Source organism: Nesoenas mayeri (genome assembly GCF_963082525.1).
Source record: "Nesoenas mayeri genome assembly, chromosome: W".
Classification (NCBI taxonomy): Eukaryota; Metazoa; Chordata; class Aves; order Columbiformes; family Columbidae; genus Nesoenas; species Nesoenas mayeri.
In genome coordinates, this window is record NC_137553.1 from 16,195,995 (window position 1) to 16,215,586 (window position 19,592).

The 19,592-nt window shown below is 45.9% G+C and overlaps 1 protein-coding gene across 2 annotated transcripts in view; it reads right to left on the bottom strand.

Moving 5' to 3' along the window:
• The window catches only part of LOC308051452 (CBP80/20-dependent translation initiation factor-like), a gene marked incomplete at its 3' end in the record, with an annotated part of 136,249 nt that overhangs the window by 92,399 nt on the left and 24,258 nt on the right, over positions 1 to 19,592 (bottom strand). For both annotated transcript variants that reach the window (XM_080361889.1, XM_080361888.1), the window contains 3 exons: positions 17,382 to 17,455; positions 15,959 to 16,063; positions 8,890 to 8,965 (listed from right to left, as the gene is read on the bottom strand). In XM_080361889.1, the coding sequence (XP_080218015.1) occupies positions 8,890 to 8,965; positions 15,959 to 16,063; positions 17,382 to 17,455 (255 nt within the window). The remainder of the gene's footprint in view (positions 1 to 8,889; positions 8,966 to 15,958; positions 16,064 to 17,381; positions 17,456 to 19,592) is intronic.

Consider the following 19,592-nt stretch of genomic DNA (forward strand, 5'->3'; position numbering starts at 1 on the left):
TATATTGAATAGTACTGGTCCTAGTACCGACCCTTGAGGGACTCCACTAGAAACAGGCCTCCAACTAGACTTTGCCCAATTGACCACAACTCTCCAGCCTGTTCCTCTTGCTATTTCTATTAACCCTGATTAAATCCTTCAACCCCACCATCCAGCAAATGCATTTTGGCGATGGCATGGAGTATTTTTTTTCACTGACCAGCACATGTACAGCTCAGCACTTGCCATTTTTACAGCTGGTGGAGAAGTTCATGGAGTATCTTCAAAAAACCCAAACAAACCCCAAAGGTATTTTTTTAAAAATCATAAAATGAGGGACAGTATGAAGGTGGGACTAGAAAGGATCTCTGGGTTACAGAGCTACTGCAGGTGAGAACATAATTTAATTCCCTTCATAAACAGCCTTTATTTTCCCCAGGGAAGAGATGTCCAGGCATTGTGTACAGCAATAAATTTCCCACTTAAAGGACGATCTTTGACCAAACCACCTTGAATTGCAATAAACACTTATCCTGTCGCTAAATACCTATATTTACACCCACAGCTATATATATATATGTCTCCCCAGGCTGGACAGGATTGACTTACCTGCTGCCTCCAGGCAGGAAATTTGCATTTTAAGAACTTTTGGTCTCATTTATTGTATCAGTTTCTATTCCCATAACATCAGAGGAGAGGTGGGAGAAAGGGAGGGGAGGAGCATCTTGTGTTTAAAAAGAAATTTTTAAATGTGACAGGAAACATTAACCTTATAATTTGTCAGACAAGCAATGAGGACATCCCCCCTTTGCAGGATTTTTAGAGCTATGTGTGTAGGTCCCTCCACCAATGAGGACATTTGCACGTCTCTCTTCTCTGGTCCTGTGGTATGTCTATTTTTTTAGAGAGAAAATTCCTTCCTTCCCCTGATTTTATTAAAAATTCAGGTCTTGCATGGAGAGCAGGGAAGAGGATTAGGATGTGGAAATAGCCAAGCCAGCAGAAATAGCTGCTTGATCAAAGAGACATTGAGTTTTTATTCAGGATCTTTGGAAATCAGGATTTTTTTTTCCTCTGCTACTTTTTTTTAACTTAATCATTACCTCACAACTGGCTTCAGGAAAATATTCAGCAAATTTAAGGGAGTGCAGCAAAAGCCCTCTCAGATTTCTAATGAATCCTCTGGGAAAACGAGGGAGAAAAAGATGTAACACTATTCAGAAGTTAAAATTCAGGCAGAATTTGGGGTGTCTGTGTGTTACAGTCTATAGAAAGGACTAGGAAAACAAAACAAAACAAAACCTTTCAAGGCTTGTTTTAGCTACACAAAAGCAATTTTTTTTTTCAAAGGGAAGTCAGTTATAAGGCTGAGAAAAGCCCGTGTTGTTCTCTGGTGTGTTTAAGCCAAAGCTCAACACAGTGACATTTCTGAGACTCAAATGCCTATCGAGTTATTATTTATTCCCCATACCCAAATCGGTTAATTCTCCAGAAAACTGCTCTTCTCCAGTCTAAAACTACTTGTGAACTCCTTAAAAGCAAAACAGAGGATCTTCATCATCCTTCCAGGAACCACCTTACACATCCACCTCTCCCATTCTCTTGTCTCATCTCCTTGTGGTCCTAGGTCATAAACCCAAAACCAACCACCTCCTAAGGATAATCCCAGCCTAGTCCGGCCACTCAGCTGCTTTGTGTCCATCCCTCCATCAGCCTGGCTCAAGGAAAAGCTGCAAAGCAGCCAAAATTCCATTCTTCATCTTTTTTTTTTTTTTTTCTTTGTAGCACAAACCAGTTCCTGGCAAACTGGGGTGTAAGGAACAGAGATGGTCCAGCAGTGGACACCACCATGGTCTTCATCTCCCTCCTGCTGAGGTTGACGTGTCCTTCAACGTGGGGTGGGGACAATGAGGTAGATGGGGAACAGATGGACAAATGGAAACGTGGATGTTCAGAGGAATATCCTTCATTTGATGGAGCAGCATCTTCTGGAGAAAGGAAGGACCCCATAGCACATCTGGCACCGCTCCTTGGTGTGAGGAGCATCTCTTCAGCCTGAGCCCTGCCGGAGCATCCCATAGGATGCAGAGTTAAGGATTAATTGTGCAAAAGTGGGATTTCCAAGAGGAGTCGGGGAGGTTTCAGGATGTAAGGAAGACCTGGGCTGTGGGGCTTGTCCAACCTCTAGGAACCAGCTCCCCTCAGGGTTGTGCAGACAATGCAATGGTGATGATGATGGGAGCTTCACAGACACCTTCGGTTTTAGCCCCACTCTGCTCAGGGTCTCCATCTGCTCTGAGGCTCACAACAAAGCACAGTCCTAAATAAATTCAGCCCTGGGTGCAAATACCTTTCTCCTCCGCAAGCCCAACATCTCCCACACTTGACATGCACCCTGAGGGACAGAGAGCAACATGAAGGAGGGTGTGAGACAAAGTCACCACCGAGCGAGGTTTCTGCTTGGAAAAAAGCCTTTGGAAAAAGCTTCCTCGGCACGAAGCCGTGTTTTTGGGGCCGTACAGCGAGGCTGCAGTGCCCTCTAGTGCTGTTGGAAGTTCCTCTGCCACCAGCCCTGTGCCCTCGGTCACTGAATGTCAAGCTCACCTTGAGAGCTGCAATGTTAAGTCATCCTTGTCCAACTCTTCTTGGACATCCCAAATCCATATCTCTGAACCCAGCTGACCCAACCAGGGTGTGAGAGAACCCAAACACCTCCCATCCTGCCAGAAGGTCATCACACTCCAAACAACAGGGCAGCCTGGCCCTAACCTTGCTCACCTGACCAGTACCAGCTCCAGGAACCACAATTAAAAAAGCATCTCTGTGCCCACTGGGTTGGGAAGACACCCCCATAAATTATGAGCCAACATCGCTAAGTCTGCTTGAACTGGGTGACAGCCAGAAAAATAAAACCAGCTCTGAGAAGGGAGAGTCTATCTCATTTGTTACAATCAGAAACCAGCTCTGAGTAATAATAATAATAATAATAATAATAATAATAATAATGGAAATGTCAAAGCTCTTGGCCATTTTCCTGGTGTTTCCTTTGTGCAGTGATGTCTATCATATGATATGGAAGACCATTATAATCTGGAAAACCCACACAAGTCTCATAAAAACCATCGGGTTTGTAACCTGGTTCGGGGCTCAGAGCAACTGTGCTGTACTGTCAGAGCCCAGGCTTGGACTTTATAAAAACCTGTGAGCTGGTGACCTGCATGGAAGATAAGCCAGACTTAGTCTGGAGCTCTCCTCTCCAGTGCTTTGGAGATGGCAACTGTCCCACCTGTCTTGGTCAACAGCAGCCTTAACTCTAACATAGGAGTGATACTAATGGAGTCACAGGTGACCACGGCAATTTGCCCTCTCAGCCCAAGGTCATTGTCAGTTGGGTTAAATGCAACAAAAAACGGGCCACAGCAAGACCATATTTTACTGAAAGTCATGGCAAAACAAAAGCTTTTTACTCAGCAGTGGAGATCTGACTCCCAATATGTTGTGACCTATACTCAGGTAAAGCTTGGCTCTTTGACAGGGGCTTTCCACAGTGGTTTTCGCAGTTAAAGGATTAGAAAGACCCTTGGGATATGGGAAGTTGGCTTGTTAGATGAGAAACCTTCTCTGAAAGCAATGCTTACATGCTCTGGATGGAATCCAGCAGGATCTGGGGGTGGGGAGAAGAAATCCCCCTAGTTTGGCACTCCTGGGAGTCACCCCAACTTGTTCAGAAGTGTTTGGTAGACACGTAAAGGATGTCAGGGTTGTGATGCCACTATGAGAGAGGAGGGATCTGGGGTGGCTAAAATGAGAACTATCCAACCTTGTAGTGAAGAAAGAGAAGGCAAGAGAGGATGTGGAGACAATTAGGACTCTGTATGGTGATGGTAAATAACACCACCCCACCAAAGAGCTGTCCCTGAGCTCCAAAGAGACCTGTCCCCCTGCCACCACTACTCTGGAAGGGTCAGTAGGATCCAGGACCAAACCCTCACATCAGCGCTGGACACTGACCTCCTCTCCTTGCATGCAGAGTGACAGCAGAGGGGATGCTTACCCACAATCCACCTTTCTCCTCCTGGACACCTGGGTTGGTTTCATCTCTCTTTAGGCACCTCCCATGATTGAACAATCCACGTGTGAGCTGGTCCCTCTGGGCTCCTTGCAGAACCAACAGAGAAAGGACATGGGTGTCCTCATAGAATCATAGAGTCATTCTGGTTGGAAGAGACCCTCAAGATCATCAAGTCCAACCGTTACTCCAACCCTGGCACTAACCCATGTCCCTAAAAACCTCATCTCCGTGTCTCTTCAAGCCCTTCAGGGATGGTGACTCCACCACTGCCCTGGGCAGCCTGTTCCAATGCCCAACAGCCCTTTCCGGGAAGAAATTGTTCCCAAGATCCAACCTCAACCTCCCCTGGCGCAACTTGAGGCCGTTTCCTCTCGTCCTGTTGCTTGTTCCTTGGGAGCAGAGCCCGACATCCCTGGCTCCAACATCCTTTCAGGCAGTTGCAGAGAGCGAGAAGGCCTCCCCTCAGCTCCTGTTCTCCAGGCTGAACCCCCCAGATCCCTCAGCTGCTCTCATTGCACTTGTGCTCCAGCCCCTTCCCCAGCTCCATTCCCTTCTCTAAACTCACTCCAGCACCTCAAGGGCTTTCTTGGTGCGAGGGGCCCAAAACTGACCTCAGGATTCGAGGTTTGGCCTCCCCAGTGCCCAGTAAAGGCAAAAAAACTGATTCAGATGGGAATCACTCAGCCTTCTCTAGACCTCTATGTGAGACACAACAAATCACACCCCAATATGTTCACACCTCCCCTACAGCAGGAACCCCAAGTGACCAACCCATGTGCAGACCCCACCTTTACTTGCACGATTTCTGCACTGAATTTTAATGTCTGACTTGCAAGCACTTGTCAATGAGGAGAGGTTGCAAAGAGAGTAGGCAAGGACACCTGTTAGGTGCCTAAATTCAGCTGGGATGCCAGCACGGTCAGGAATCCTGGTGCTTCTAAGCCTGTTTGGACAAAGTCAGAAGGACAACGGTGCTAAGAGGAACATGAACGATTTACAGAGTCTGCCTTTCTCCTAAGGCGCTGCTCCCTTGTTTCTCATCCAATGAGGAAGCTGGATGACAACTGTAGCCAGAAGAGAAACAAGTGCTTTATTGTAACTCTGAGCATATGATAAAAAGGGTCAAAAATGATTACGGAAATGGAAGGAGATGAGCAGCAAATTATAAGACGCCAAACCAAACAATATCAACACAGTTTTCCAAGTTTATCCCACAGCACTAGTAAAGCCCAGTACGCCTTTTAAAAGTGCCACGTAATTTCTGTCTCCTAAAACACATGATAAGGAGCAGTTGTCCAGCAAAGTCACGGCCACACCGTTTGGAGGAGGACAGACTCACCCTGAAGGCACGAATCCAGCAAATTGAAAGCAAAAAAATGCAAAATGTCAGCCAAGAAACCACTTGGGATGTGTCCCAAAACTCTCCGTTGGTGTCGAGCAGCATTCACGGTGTGAAATGCAGCCTCCTGTGCCCTTTGTGAGCTATAGCAGCTTCACAGGGAGGATGGGGGATATCTTGTAGGACATCAACCTTTGGGTTTTCTTCTCTGGTAAGGAGAGTTTGCCAAGGGCTTGTAGTCTGAAGACCATATGGGGTATTCGGCTGTGACACATCCAAGCCTGAAAATCTTCCCAAGCATTTGCCAAAGGGAGCAAAAGCAAAATGCACTGACTCAGCCCTCCCCGTGACATCAAGATGGTTACATGGTCTCCAACAACCCAGCTGAGGTGAGGATGATGAAGATGGGCTCTGCATCTGAGCTGTGTCTCTCTAACATGGCAGACAACTGATCCTCCCCGGCATGCAATAAAAAAATCAGATCTTATGAATGGGGAATACTTATCTTCAAAAGATTATTTTTTTTCTAAACTCTATTTTTTTGGCAGCACTTAGGGGAATTAGTGTCCAAATCCAACTATAGACTCCTATGAGTAAGGAGAGATTAGGAGGTCATGGCTCACGAGCTGAGCCAAAGCAATGACCTCATGAGCTCCTAGCCATGAAGATTTCAACAAAAAAAAGCCTATTTACCAGTAAAAACAAGCATCCCAGGTGAGATTTGAGACAGGGCAGGAGGAACCTTCAAAATACCAGTTGTCCCAAAGGAATTGTGTCCAGCGCTGAAGCGGAGCCGGATTCTCCTGCCTGTGTCCAGGAGATGGCAGAACACGCAATGCCACAGATCTCTGGAGTGATGCAAACATTCTCTAATTTCAAAATAAAAGTCTGTTGATGAGCATTTTTCCCTCATTTATAAAGAAAAAGGGATTTGGGGGAGGTTGTTTTTGGTTTTTGTTAATTTTTTTAACCTTTTCATTGCCAAATAGTCATAGGCTTTCCTTGCAATATTTTGTTAAAATCCTATTGATAGATTCCAGCAGCAAAACTCAAGTATATATATTAATGTCCAGATATCCAGAATATTCTGCTTAACCCATTAGGGTGGTCACTGTATCTCTCTGTAGACATACATACATAGAAATTAGTGCTAAATTAATGTCCTGTGTCCATCACACTATCAAAGGAACCTACATTTCCAAAGCAGCCTGCATGTAAGACTCATTAAATCTCTCAAATTTGGTAGTCTGAACCCAAAAAGCCTCTTCCTCAGGATATGCTGCAAACATAACCACAATGTGGGAAAGCCCCATGGAAAGTGATTTTTTCTTCTGTACGTTCAGACGAATATCTTCCCTTATGCCTCCACGCACTGTGCTCCACAGAGACATTTAAAACAAGGGATAAAGACCAGCAAAATCACTGTCGGCATCACACAATCATGTTTAAATCCAGTTAACAATATGTCAGGATTAAACCAGCTGTCTGCAAGAATTTCACTTGTCAATGCCAAACGAGACAAATCCTCACCCAGAACTACCCAGCTTCTCATTCCTACAGACAAAATAATGTAGTATAAGCACAAATAAAACACCAAATCCAGCATTCCCACCAGGTCTTCCAGCTTAGAGCTGCCACACTAAGAATTAAGCTGGATACCAAGATGAATTTTGGAATTAATTCGCTGGAATCAATGGACTCAACCTGGTGTTACAACAGGATGAGGAGACAACCAGACCAAGAGGACCTGGCGTATTTTGTAGCTGTCAATTATAAAAGACAAACCCTAGAGGAGAATGTCAGTTCCTCGCACCAAAGATTCATAGAATCATTTTGGTTGGAAAAGACCCTCAATATCATCAAGTCCCACCGTTAACTCAACCCTGGCACTAACCCATGTCCCTGAGAACCTTATCTCTGCATCTGTTCAACCCCTCCAGGGATGGTGACTCCACCACTGCCCTGGGCAGCCTGTTCCTGTGGGAAATTTGAGGGATTTTCTTGAGGTTGTTGTGTGGATGGGTTACTATTAGATGGAGATTTATTTCTGAACTAGCCAGGCCCAAAGGAATTTCAAGGCCACTTTGAAAGCTGAAAACAGGACCTGCTGTGGGAGTGAGGCAGTTCTACAATAACAGGGCCTCAACAAGATGTAAATCAACAGACCTATCAGCAGTGAGACTCCAGCGCGTGGACAGCTCGTGAACATGGACAATATCCAATCAGCTAATGCATGCTTGGTGCATGGATGCGTGATCAGGAAATAACTGCATATATAAGGAGGCTTGTTTCTGTAATAAATGGCTTTGCTTGAATTCATATTGGATTGTGTGGAGTCCATGAGTTTTCGCCCTCACATGTTCCAATGCCTGACAGCCCTTTCCAGGAAGAAATTTTCCCTCTTAACCAATCTAAACCTCCCTTGGTGCAACTTGAGGCTATTTCCAATTATTCCTCAGGGAAGATAACCTTAGTTTGCAGAATTACTGGGGTCTGTATCAGCTGACTGATGTTTTCTCCCTGTGACCTAAAGTCCAGACATACCAAGGATGCTGCCAAAATCAGCAACTCTTCTCCACTCCTTCCACTGGTTTGTGTATTTAGTGCCAGCTACCTCATCCAAAAGAAACAGTAAAGCGGATCATCACACGGTTTGCAGGACGAGCAAAGCTTTTCCTTCTCATAGTGCATGAGTAAGGAGCCCAGCGAGCTCTTTGCTCAGCACAGAAAAGGGCGACGCTGCTGCAGCACATGAGATGTCTCCGTCCTTTCCTTCTGCAGGGAAAGGGGAGAATTCAACAAAATCGTGCCGAGCACCCTCAGAAACTTGCCCGTCAGCTACTTTGAGGACTAGGGCTCTGGAAAGTGAAAAATTATATGATTCTGACAAACTGACCTATTCAATAGGATTTCTTAACTGAAGGCCTCGTCCTGTCATTCCCCAACTTTCGAGCACCAAATGTCATTTAAGCAGAATTACTAAAATCAGGTTGTAGAGACAGACTTGGAGAAGAAACAGGATAGAGAAAACGTACAAGTCGATGAGCATCGCATATAAACACACACGCACCCCATAGGGGAAACATCTGGATCAGCACATCATCACCACTGGCTTCTCGGCCACAATTTATTTTGGAGCTTTCAGGAGCCTTGATGCTTTTCAGAACCTCCTTTCCTAAAATATATGAGCCCTGTGTCCATGTACGGGTATAAATATATGTATATTTGTCTGTATATATATACTGCCTTCAACGTTTTGCCTCCCAATGAAGTCTCTGTGGTAACTACCCTTGCCCAGTACTTGCTGAAATCACTGCAGAATTATCCATCACAAAGACCAAAGAGCTCAGAGAATCCAGCCCAGGTTTTCCCACTTTTTGGAAGGGTTTCCCACTTGGGGGAAAGGTTTTCCGCTTCTGGGAAAGGTTTCCTAAAGAAAAGTAAGGCAGAAAAGCTTCTGGTCTCCACCGTACTATGAGGAGATGTCCTTGTCACCTACCTGCCACACTGGAAGGACTTTCTCTATGTCGTTCAAGTTGATGCTGTTGCCGTCCTCGTATTTCCCTTTTCCAAGCCTGTGGCAGGAAGAAAACAAAAAGCAAATTGAGTGAAACCTCGCTGGAGGCAAAGTTCATTTTCTATTATGGCACATGGGGAAGATCAGTTCATCCTGCAAAGGACTCTCATGAAAACAAAGTAGCTCTCAGAAGTGAGCGAGCTGTCTCTCTAAAACAGTCCCACGTGGGTGTAAAGCCATTAATACAAAATTAAATGTTTTTCCCAGTCCTCTCCATCTGCGCCATCCACCACAGCATTCAAATGCTTTGGGTAATAGTAGCAGTGAGAAAATCAAAAGCAGTTCCAAGCAGAAACGTTGGGGGATTTGATTCTCAGACCAAGTAAAACTGAAAGCTCAACCCACCTGGAAAAAAAACAAAACAATACAATACAAAACAAATGAGGATACAAAAATGTAATGAAAACTGTTTCCTTTGAAGAATTGCTCATTTGTTAGTCTCCACAGGAGCTCCTGTTCCCCTGCTGAGAAAGGTGTCAATGAAAAAGCACAAACGTCCATTGCGGACAGCAAACAGTGATCGATATAAAATACAAACATACAGTTTGAAATGTGAAAAAAAAAGGGAGTGAGAAGCTGAGCACTGACAGACCAAACACATAGTTGGTAGATGAAGGATTTTCTTGTAATAAGAAAGGAAAAAAAAAAATCCAAAGATAATTACTAGCTGGATGCAGGGAGTTTGTAATGATACAGAAGAAAAAACAGTCAATAAATATCCTTCTACATTTATAAACTATTTTTATAATGCAAGAATGATAATGTATTTTTTGGTCAATTAGTGACATATTATTAAATAATATATATTAGACAGAAACTTTGATAGCAGCAGGTCCAGGTAATTAGTGCCTTGAAGTCAGAGAACAACAGATCTTGGTGGAATTACAGCAAATGGGGTAATAAAAAAGGCAGAAAAATGGAATGTGCTGAGGTACCAGGCTTGAAAAACCACCAAGCTGAATGGAAATGCTTATTTTAACTAGTACTCTAATCAATTTATTGGAAACCAGAGGTGTTCAAAGGTGGACTTGCCCTCACAGATGAAACAGTGACTTCGATTTGAAAAGGCAAAAATGTCTGTGTGTATATGTGTGTATATATAGATATGTGTGTATATATATATATCTGTAAAGAAAAAAAAATATATATGGGGGGGGTGAGGAGGCACAGCTGAGCCTGAACTCAAAAGAGGTGGTTGAGAAATTTAATCTTAGAGTCCTGGGAAAAACTAAAGTGATAAACGGGGTTTGGAAGATACCTGGAATGAAGAGAAAAATATCAGCTACAAAAGCTGGTTTGAACTGGAAGAGGTAAATCACAGCAAGAGCTAATGCTGGAAATGAAAGGTGGATAAATTCAGGTCAGAAATGAGGTAAAGTTGTCTTGTTTTCCTTAACCACTCCACTTCATAGCACCAAACTCAGTATCTGCAAATAAAATCCAATGTTTTTCTGGAGGAAAATGCTTCAGCCCAGCAAAAGACACTTGAGGTCAATCAGCTGGATGCAATTACTGGCCAACCTTGGGCAAGCGATCAGGAACAAAATGGTCTCTGGTGTTTGAAGGGTAGAAACACGTTCTGAACAGCATCTTTCCATTTTTTTTTTTCCTATTAAATTTTTCATTGCACAGCTAGCATGTTAAAAAAAAAAAAAAACAGAAATAACTTGAAAAGTTAAAAAATAAAAAATTTGGTTGTGCTCCCTCTATTCTAGTGTAAGTTACATACATGACCTGCATTTAGGAAGACACGTTGCTTGTTCTCGTGGCATCTGTTTAACTTTACTGCACATACACTAATTATTATTGGATTTTTACAGATGTAATATCTAGAAGTGATTAAGTATCTCCTCTCTGTCCTGCTTTTTCTACTTGTTTGCACCCTGGGCATTCACAGTACCCAAGAACCAGGGGCAGAACATAGAATTATAGAATCATTTTGGTTGGAAGAGACCTTCAAGATCACAGTATCACAGTATGTTTGGGATTGGAAGGGACCTCAAAAGATCATCTAGTCCAATCCTCCTGCTGGAGCAGGAATGCCTAGGTGAGGTGGCACAGGAACATGTCCAGGTGGGTCTTGAATGTCTCCAGAGAAGGAGACTCCACAACCTCCCTGGGCAGCCTGTTCCAGTGCTCTGTCACCCTTACTGAGAAGAAGTTTTTTCTCAAATTTAAGTGGAACCTCTTGTGTTCCAGCTTGATCCCATTACCCCTTGTCCTATCATTGTCTGCCACCGAGAAGAGCCTGGCTCCATCCTCGTGGCACTCACCCTTTATATATTTATAAACATTAATAAGGTCACCCCTCAGTCTCCTCTTCTCCAAACTAAAGAGACCCAGCTCCCTCAGCCTTTCCTCATAAGGGAGGTGCTCCACTCCCTTAATCATCTTTGTTGCCCTACACTGGACCCTCTCCAGCAGTTCCCTGTCCTTCTTGAACTGAGGGGCCCAGAACTAAACACAATATTCCAGATGTGGTCTCACCAGGGCAGAGTAGAGGGGAAGGAGGACCTCTCTCGATCTACTAACCACCCCCCTTCTAATACACCCCAGGATGCCATTGGCCTTCCTGGCCACAAGGGCACAGTACTGGCTCATGGTCATCCTGTTGTCCACCAGGACCCCCAGGTCCCTTCCCCTACACTGCTCTCTAATATGTAATTTCCCAACCTATACTGGAACCTGGGGTTTTTCCTGCCCAGATGCAGGACTCTACACTTTTCCTTGTTAAATTTCATCAGGTTATTCCCCGCCCAACTCTCCAGCCTGTCCAGGTCTCGCTGGATGGCAGCACAGCCTTCTGGCGTGTCAGCCACTCCTCCCAGCTTAGTGTCATCAGCAAACTTGCTGATAGTACACTCTAGTCCCTCGTCTAAATCGTTAATGAATACATTGAATAATACTGGCCCCAGTATGACCCCTGAGGCACTCCACTAGATACTGGCCTCCAACTAGACTCCGCACCATTGACTACCACTCTCTGGCTTCTCTCCTTAAGCCAGTTTGTAACCCACCTCACTACTCTATTGTCTAGACCACACCTCCTTAACTTAGCAACTAGGATGCTGTGGGAGACTGTGTCAAAGGCTTTACTGAAGTCAAGGTAGACCACATCCACCGCTCTGCCATCATCCATCCACCCTGTTACATTCTCATAAAAGGCTATGAGGTTGGTCAAGCATGACCTACCCTTGGTAAAGCCATGCTGACTGCCCCTAATAACCCTCTTATCCTTGATATGCCTTGAGATGGCACCAAGGATAAGCTGTTCCATTACTTTCCCAGGGACAGAGGTGAGGCTGACCGGTCTATAATTACCCGGGTCCTCCTTCTTGCCCTTTTTGAAGATTGGAGTGACATTTGCTTTCCTCCAGTCCTTGGGCACCTCTCCCGTTTCCCAAGATTTGGCAAAGATGATGGAGAGCGGTCCAGCAATGACTTCAGCCAGCTCCCTCAGCACCCGCGGATGCATTCCATCTGGACCCATGGATTTATGGATGTCCAGACTATTTAATTGGTCCCTAACCCAGTCCTCATCGACTAAAGCAAACTCCTCCATTGACCTGGCTTCATCCGGGGTCTCAGGGGTACAGGGCTCCCCAGGACAGCCTCCGGCAGAGTAGACAGAGACAAAGAAGGCATTCAGTAACTCTGCCTTCTCTGTATCTTCTGCCACCAGGGCACCCACCCCATTCCTCAGTGGGCCTACATTGCCTCTGGTATTAGTTTTATCCACTATGTATTTGAAAAAGTTCTTTTTGCTGTCCTTGACCCCTCTCACCAGCTGTAATTCTAAGGAGGCCTTGGCTATCCTAGCTGCCTTCCTACATCCTCTAACAGCAGCCTTATATTCTTCCCAAGTGGCCAGCCCCTGCTTCCATGATCTGTAAACTCTCCTCTTCTGCTTGAGCATACCAAACAGATCCCTATTCAACCACGCAGGCCTCCTGGCTCCCTTCCTTGACTTCCTACGTGTGGGGATGCTCTGATCCTGAGCGTGGAAGAAGCAATCTCTGAATGCAATCCAGCTCTCTTGGGCCCCTTTTCCTTCAAGCAGTCTTGCCCATGGGATTTCCCCCAGCAATTGCTTGAAAAGGCCAAAGTTAGCCCTGCTAAAGTCCAGGGTTGCAATTCTACTTGCTATTCTGTTCCTGCCACACAAGATGCTTAACTCCACCATCTCGTGGTCACTGCAACCCAGGCAGCCCTCAACCTTTACTGCTTTGACCAGACCCTCCTTGTTAGTGAGGATGAGATCCAGCAGTGCACCTCTCCTGGTCGGGTCCTCCACCATCTGCATGAGGAAGTTATCATCAATGCACTGGAGGAACCTCCTGGACTGTGGCTGGCTGGCTGAATGGTCCTTCCAGCAAACATCAGGGAAGTTAAAATCACCCACAACAACCAGGGCCTGTGACTGTGAGGCCACTCTCAGCTGCCCATAGAAGGCCTCATCAACTTCCTCAGCCTGATCTGGTGGCCTGTAACAGACGCCCACAACAGTGTCACCCCTGCCAGCCTGCCCCTTGATCCTGACCCATACACTCTCAACTGGCTCATCATCCACTCCCGGGCAGAATTTAGTACATTGTAGTTGGTCTCTCACATAGAGAGCAACTCCACCACCACGCCTGGCTGGCCTGTCTTTTCTGAAAAGGTCATAGCCATCCATGACCACATTCCAGTCATGTGAACTGTCTCACCATGTTTCTGTAGTTGACACCAGATCATAATCTCCTGATCGAACATAGGATTCTAACTCCTCCTGCTTATTCCCGATGCTGTGCGCATTGGTGTAGAGGCATTTCAGGGAGCGAGCAGAGCACACCCATTTCTCCCTAGGGGCATAGGAGGCCACCCAGCCCTCATCAGTTTTAGAATGCTGCCCCACTGGGACAAGCCCAGCTACAACCTCATGCCCCTTCGAGCCTAGTTTAAAGCTCTCCAAATGAGCCCAGCTAATTCCTGCCCCAGCATCCTTTTGCTCCTATGAGATAAACCTTTCCCGCGTGACACTGTCCGAACTGGTGTCTTATAGAACCAACCACTATCAAAAAATCCAAAGCCCTGTCTGTAGCACCACTCTTGGAGCCAACCATTTAGAGAATGAATTTTCCTATTCCATCCCACATCGTCACTTGAAGATGGAAGGAGTGAAGAGAAGATCACTTGAGCCCCTGAGTCTTTCACCATCCTTCCCAAGACCTTGAAATCGTTCTTCATTCCCCTCAGACTACGGGAAGCAGCTTCCTCCCCATCTGTCTGGAAGACCAGCAGCGGGTAGTAGTCTGTCGGGTGCACCAGTTTGGGGAGCTCTCTAGCGATATCCTTGATCCGAGCTCCAGGTAGACTACAAACTTCCCTAAGATGAGGGTCAACTCTGCATATTGGGCCCTCTGTTCCTTTCAGAAGGGAATTTCCTATTACTATCACCCTTCTTTCTTTCTTATCAGAGGCAGTCTTAAGTTGTGGAGTCAACCGCCTCTTCCTATGTGATCTTGTAGGCAGGCTTGGCACCGGCTCCTCACCTACCTCTTCTTCAAGATCCAGGGCCTCAAACCTATTACGGAGGGGCACCTGGGGAGACAAAGGAGGCAGGGAGGGGGGCTGCCCGTGACGCCGAACCGGAATACACTTCCAACCCTCGTTGTCTTTTAGGTCCCCTACCTCTGCCCGACAGCAACAAGGGTGGGGCCGTCTCAGGGCTTCCGCCTCTGTCCGAGAGGACAGGAGGTCCATTTCCTTTTGGGGGGTACCTCCCTGGGACCTTTCCGACTGGCACGTCATGGTGTTACTCCACCAGTCGATCTCCCTTTCGCACTCCCTGATGGTCCTCAGCGTCTCAACCTCCTCCTTAAGCTTCACAACCATGTCGAGCAGATCTTGCACCTGCTCACACCTCACACAGGTGGAGTGCTGGCCTCCCTTCCCCGGCAGCAGCAGGCTCTGGCACTCCCTGCAGCCGGAGACCTGAACAGCCACCGTTCGGGACAGAACCTCAGTCTGCATTGCCACCGTCTGTTTGGGACAAGCTCTCCTCCTGGAGGCGACCATGGTCGTCAGCAGTCTGGGATGCTGGCAATAAGTTAGAGGGGCTGACAAGCAACAAGTGCTCTCTGCACCCTGTTGCACAAGCTGCCACACCCGCTGCTGCAGCACAGTGTGGGTGGGACTCACCCGCTACACAAGCTGGTTGCCTCTCCCTGCGCCTGGTGGGCAGCGACTAGTGGCTGCCCTCCCAAAGGACTTTTCAAGGTAAGAGGAGGAGGTGTGGTCGCCGTCACCGTGGGAACGCCCCCCACCACGTCAGCCGCTCTCTCGCAATGGCTGCTGGGGCTTTGGGGATGGGGACCCGCCGGGAATCACGCTGTCCCTGTATGTTTCCCTCTGAGCTTCCTAATCTCGGCTGAACCTCGTGGTTGGCTGAACCCCGCCGGCTCCGGCTCTCGCTGGGCTGGCTCCGATCAGCTGACTGAATATGCAGCCATGGGCAGCACAGACCTGGATGAAGACCAGCCAGCTCCAACCATGCTTAGGAAAGAGCTAGAAAAGGCAAAAGTGGTGATAGTCAGTGAAAAATAGGTTGATGTTCTCTCCTTCCCTGAAGTCTTGCTGGAGAGAACTTGTGGGAACTGTAACTGGGATCAGCACAACGCCAGGATCTTTCCTCCAATATTCAGAGATATTTCAATCTAGAGGACTTGGATCTAGGAGATGTGAATCCAGGAGACTTGGATCTAAGAGACTTAGAGCCAATGTGGTTTAAAGAATGAACCCTATCAAGCAATGCAAAATACAGCAAGCAGCTCTGCTCCAGCCCAAAATCAGATGATAGAAGAGCAAGACAGACTGATCGTGGCATCCTCAAACCCCGGACATGGTCCAGAGCCTCTTCCCCATGTCCTCCATGAGCCATGAGACCAAGCTGGTGTTCCTAGAGCAAGGGAGAAGTTAGAAATGTTGCTAGTATCGCACACATGACACTCACCCTTCTCTGTCTATGTGAGGCAACAGGTGTTTGGAGGTGTTCCGCAGCTTCCTGTGAAACTGGGTGAAATCGAGTTTTTCAGGCTGCGAGTCCCACGTCACGCCACTAGGAGAGAAAAACAGGGAAAAAAAAAAACAAAGAAAGAAAGGGAAAAACAAAGCAAGAAGCTCCACTAGTGATTAAACACCACTGAGGTGAAGAGCAGAGGGCACATTGGAGCCTGTAAATGAGGAAAGCTGGTGCTTCTGGAAGCACCACTGCCTGCTGCAGAGCACATGAATGTGGAACTCTAACCTTCACGCTGCTGCATCATGTTTCTTTTAATTTCTTCTGGGTTTTTTTTTGAGATGCTGAGCTCCTGCTGCTTGCTCTAAACCCCAAGTTTTGATGTCTCATGCAGCACACACTTTGCAAGCTCTACATGCTCTCTGTAGCAAGGAGATATTACAACAGGTAGAGAGAGGTCTGGTCCATGCCATGGAGATGTTCTCTCTGGTCCTGCACAACCTGCCCACTCCAACGGCCTGGAACAAGTCCCAGGTGGGAACTCAACCCCTGTAGACTCTTGCAGGCACAGAGAGATGCGTAAAACTGGACAAAAAGCATATTCCACCACTTTCCCCACATCAGAGCAGCAGTTGAAGAGCTCTTCCCAGCAGCTGCGAAGCCAACACGTGATTGCACGGCCAATTAATGGAAGAGTAAAATCATAGAATGGTTTGGGTTGGAAGGGACCTTAAAGATCATCAGGTTTCAACACCCCTGCCATAGTCAGGGACACTTTCCACTAGACCAGGCTGCCCAAAGCCCCGACCAACCCATCCTTGCCTTAAGTCTTGCCTGGGCAGCTACAAGTAATCATATTGATACTGTCAATCAGCTAATTAAAAAAAAACCCAACCTTCTAAAACCAAATCAAGTTACAATTTTAGAAGCAAGCATCCTTTATTGATGCGTCGGCTCCCATGGGAATCGTTTTTGCCTAGTGTGGGCCCCGAACAATGCCCAGGCACAGGTTATATCCACACAGATCATACATATTCATTACATTTCCAATAAATCTTTTGCATCTGCATCACATCTCTTTGTTATTCGGCTTGTAACCTGCTTGCATTGGTGTCACCACCTTGTCTTCTGAGAACAAGGGCATTGTCTTCTAACCTTCTCCTGCTTATCTTAACAAATACCATCCTTGTGACTTAACTCCTAGCAAGTGCCTAACACCTAAGAGCTGTGAACCTTATTCTTATTAACTTAGTAAATGCCTAAAATCTATGACCCTTATTCGCATAGACTTATTTTATTACTAGTTGCTGATTTTAGGTATCAATATTGGTACTGGTTTCAGATGTCTGGACTGCAAACCCATCCTAAGCATGTAGGATGCTTGAAGTAGATTGATCGTGTTTTAAACCTGGCTTACCTGAAGGAGTCAAAGGTGTTGGCAGCCCAGATGTCTGTGCCCAGCATGTCAAGGGACGTCTCCTTGTTGCTGTTCTAGAAGGGAGGGAAAGGTGATTACTCATGGAAGGTACGTGGCGCAATCCGGACCACGGCACAGCCTCTCCCACTGTCGGCCATGGAGATGTCCCAGCTCTGCTTCTCTGGGTGAATCCACACTCACTGCAACGCAAAGTCCCCTCACCCTCTGCAAAAATGCATTGTGAAGGCAAAGGGTGACCCAGTTTCAGCCTTGGGGACACAAAGCTGTGGACAACACGGAGCAGACAACATGTAGGTTCAGCTCTGATTCCATCCCTGTTCTCCTACTCCACAGTCCACAACTTCCAAGACCCACCAAGGTCTGGTGGGCAAGTTGACATCCCCATCATGAAGATGCCCAACTTCAGAGTCACACACCAATTGAGGTAGGAAGGAACCTCTGGAGCTCTTCTGGTCAAACCAGGTGCCCAAGATCACATCTAAATGGCTTTTGAATGTCTCCAGGGATGGAGATACTCTTTGCCAGCAGCTCTCAGAGCCTGCTGTCACCAAAAAGGATGAGGAAAGCCATCCTACTTCTTCAAGGAATCATGGTGGTATGACTTCTCCTTGCTCTAACAACAGGCAGAAAACATCAGAACCCCGCATCGTGCCATCTCAGCCATGTACACCAGCAAATGAGCTCACACGGTTATTCTGATACACGTCCCACCAATGAGAAGGTGATGGTTCCTTCCCCTGAGAAGCAAAAGCATTGTGGTATAATCAGGTGGGAATTCTGAGAAGCTTCCAGCCAACTGCAAAGCACCTTGAATTTTCCCATGGAGACTTGACTCATATGGGACAGACATATAAATGCATTACAAATAGGAAATCCTGTATTACCAATTTTCCCCCAATATTTCTTACACATATTCAGATTATTCATAATCTTGCACATATTCAGATTATATAAGTATTTCTACCCAAAAGGTCCCACTCTGGCGAAACATGTGCTGGGGAAGGTGGCTTCTGTATACTCCTCATCCTATAATTACTGACATTTTCAAACATTATTAATAGTAACCAAGACACTAAAAACTCATAAAAAATTGATCGTTTCTGACTGAAGTCACAGAACTCAATCTGCCCATAAAATAAGCAATATTTTCCCAACGAGCAGGACGTATTATACATCCTCACTGCACCCTACAGATGGTCACACTTCGCAGACATTCCCAACACAACAACAAATTTAGACACCAGATACTCCAAACACAACCACATTGATCCTTTTTTGTCTCCTCCAAGGGGTCTACGGATGATGAGTTTAACCTCTGAGGATCTGCAGGTCAACATGTCTCTGCAAAGAAACAAAATACCTAAATATCTAAAATTCTCATGATCAATCACTGAAAATGAGATTTTTCTTTGAGGCAAATGGAAGGGAAATTTTCTCCCAGCAAGGAGAGAAATTAGTTTGCTAACTTCTTAGAAGCATCCTTGTGTAGCATAATGAAAATAAACATGTGTAGGTCTTCATAGCTATAATCCAACAAAGAGATACCTCTTCTTGCAGACAAATCCATCTCTTTTTCTATTTCCTATGGATACTGGATATTTTAAGCACCCATCAACGAGCCATCTAAAATAGGATTTCCCAAGAATAAAGTATTTGGGTTCAGGAAGAAAGATCGGGAACATGTAACCAGTTGCAATAAAGATGAGCCGAATCAGCAATAAAGATATTAAATAGCAAAAATTTAAGCTAACATAGGTTCTTAATGCATCAGGTTGCATCCTAAAATTGTTGCTTAAGTTCAGCTCAGTACAGGACTTCTCCATCACGATGGCACCAGGACCAAACAATAACACCTTGTCATTAAGTTGCAAGTCACTATGGTAATTTGAAGATTTTTTTTGTCTTTGATGACCTGTTTTTATACCGGTTTCTGTCTCAACACACAAGGCAGGAGGACGCTTGCTGCCCAAGTGAAGCTGCACAGCGGGACGTACATTAAAATGCTCACAGCACGATAACGAAACTTAATAATAAGACTTTAAAAAAAACAATTCTCATGTTCGGGGCTAAAAAAAATAAGTTCATGTATTTAAGAAAAGAAGTGACTCGTTTCAGTTCCCCCAGGACCGCAATTATAACCATCAGCAGTTTTAATGTGAAGCTCCCAATGACCAACCCTCAGCTTTAGAT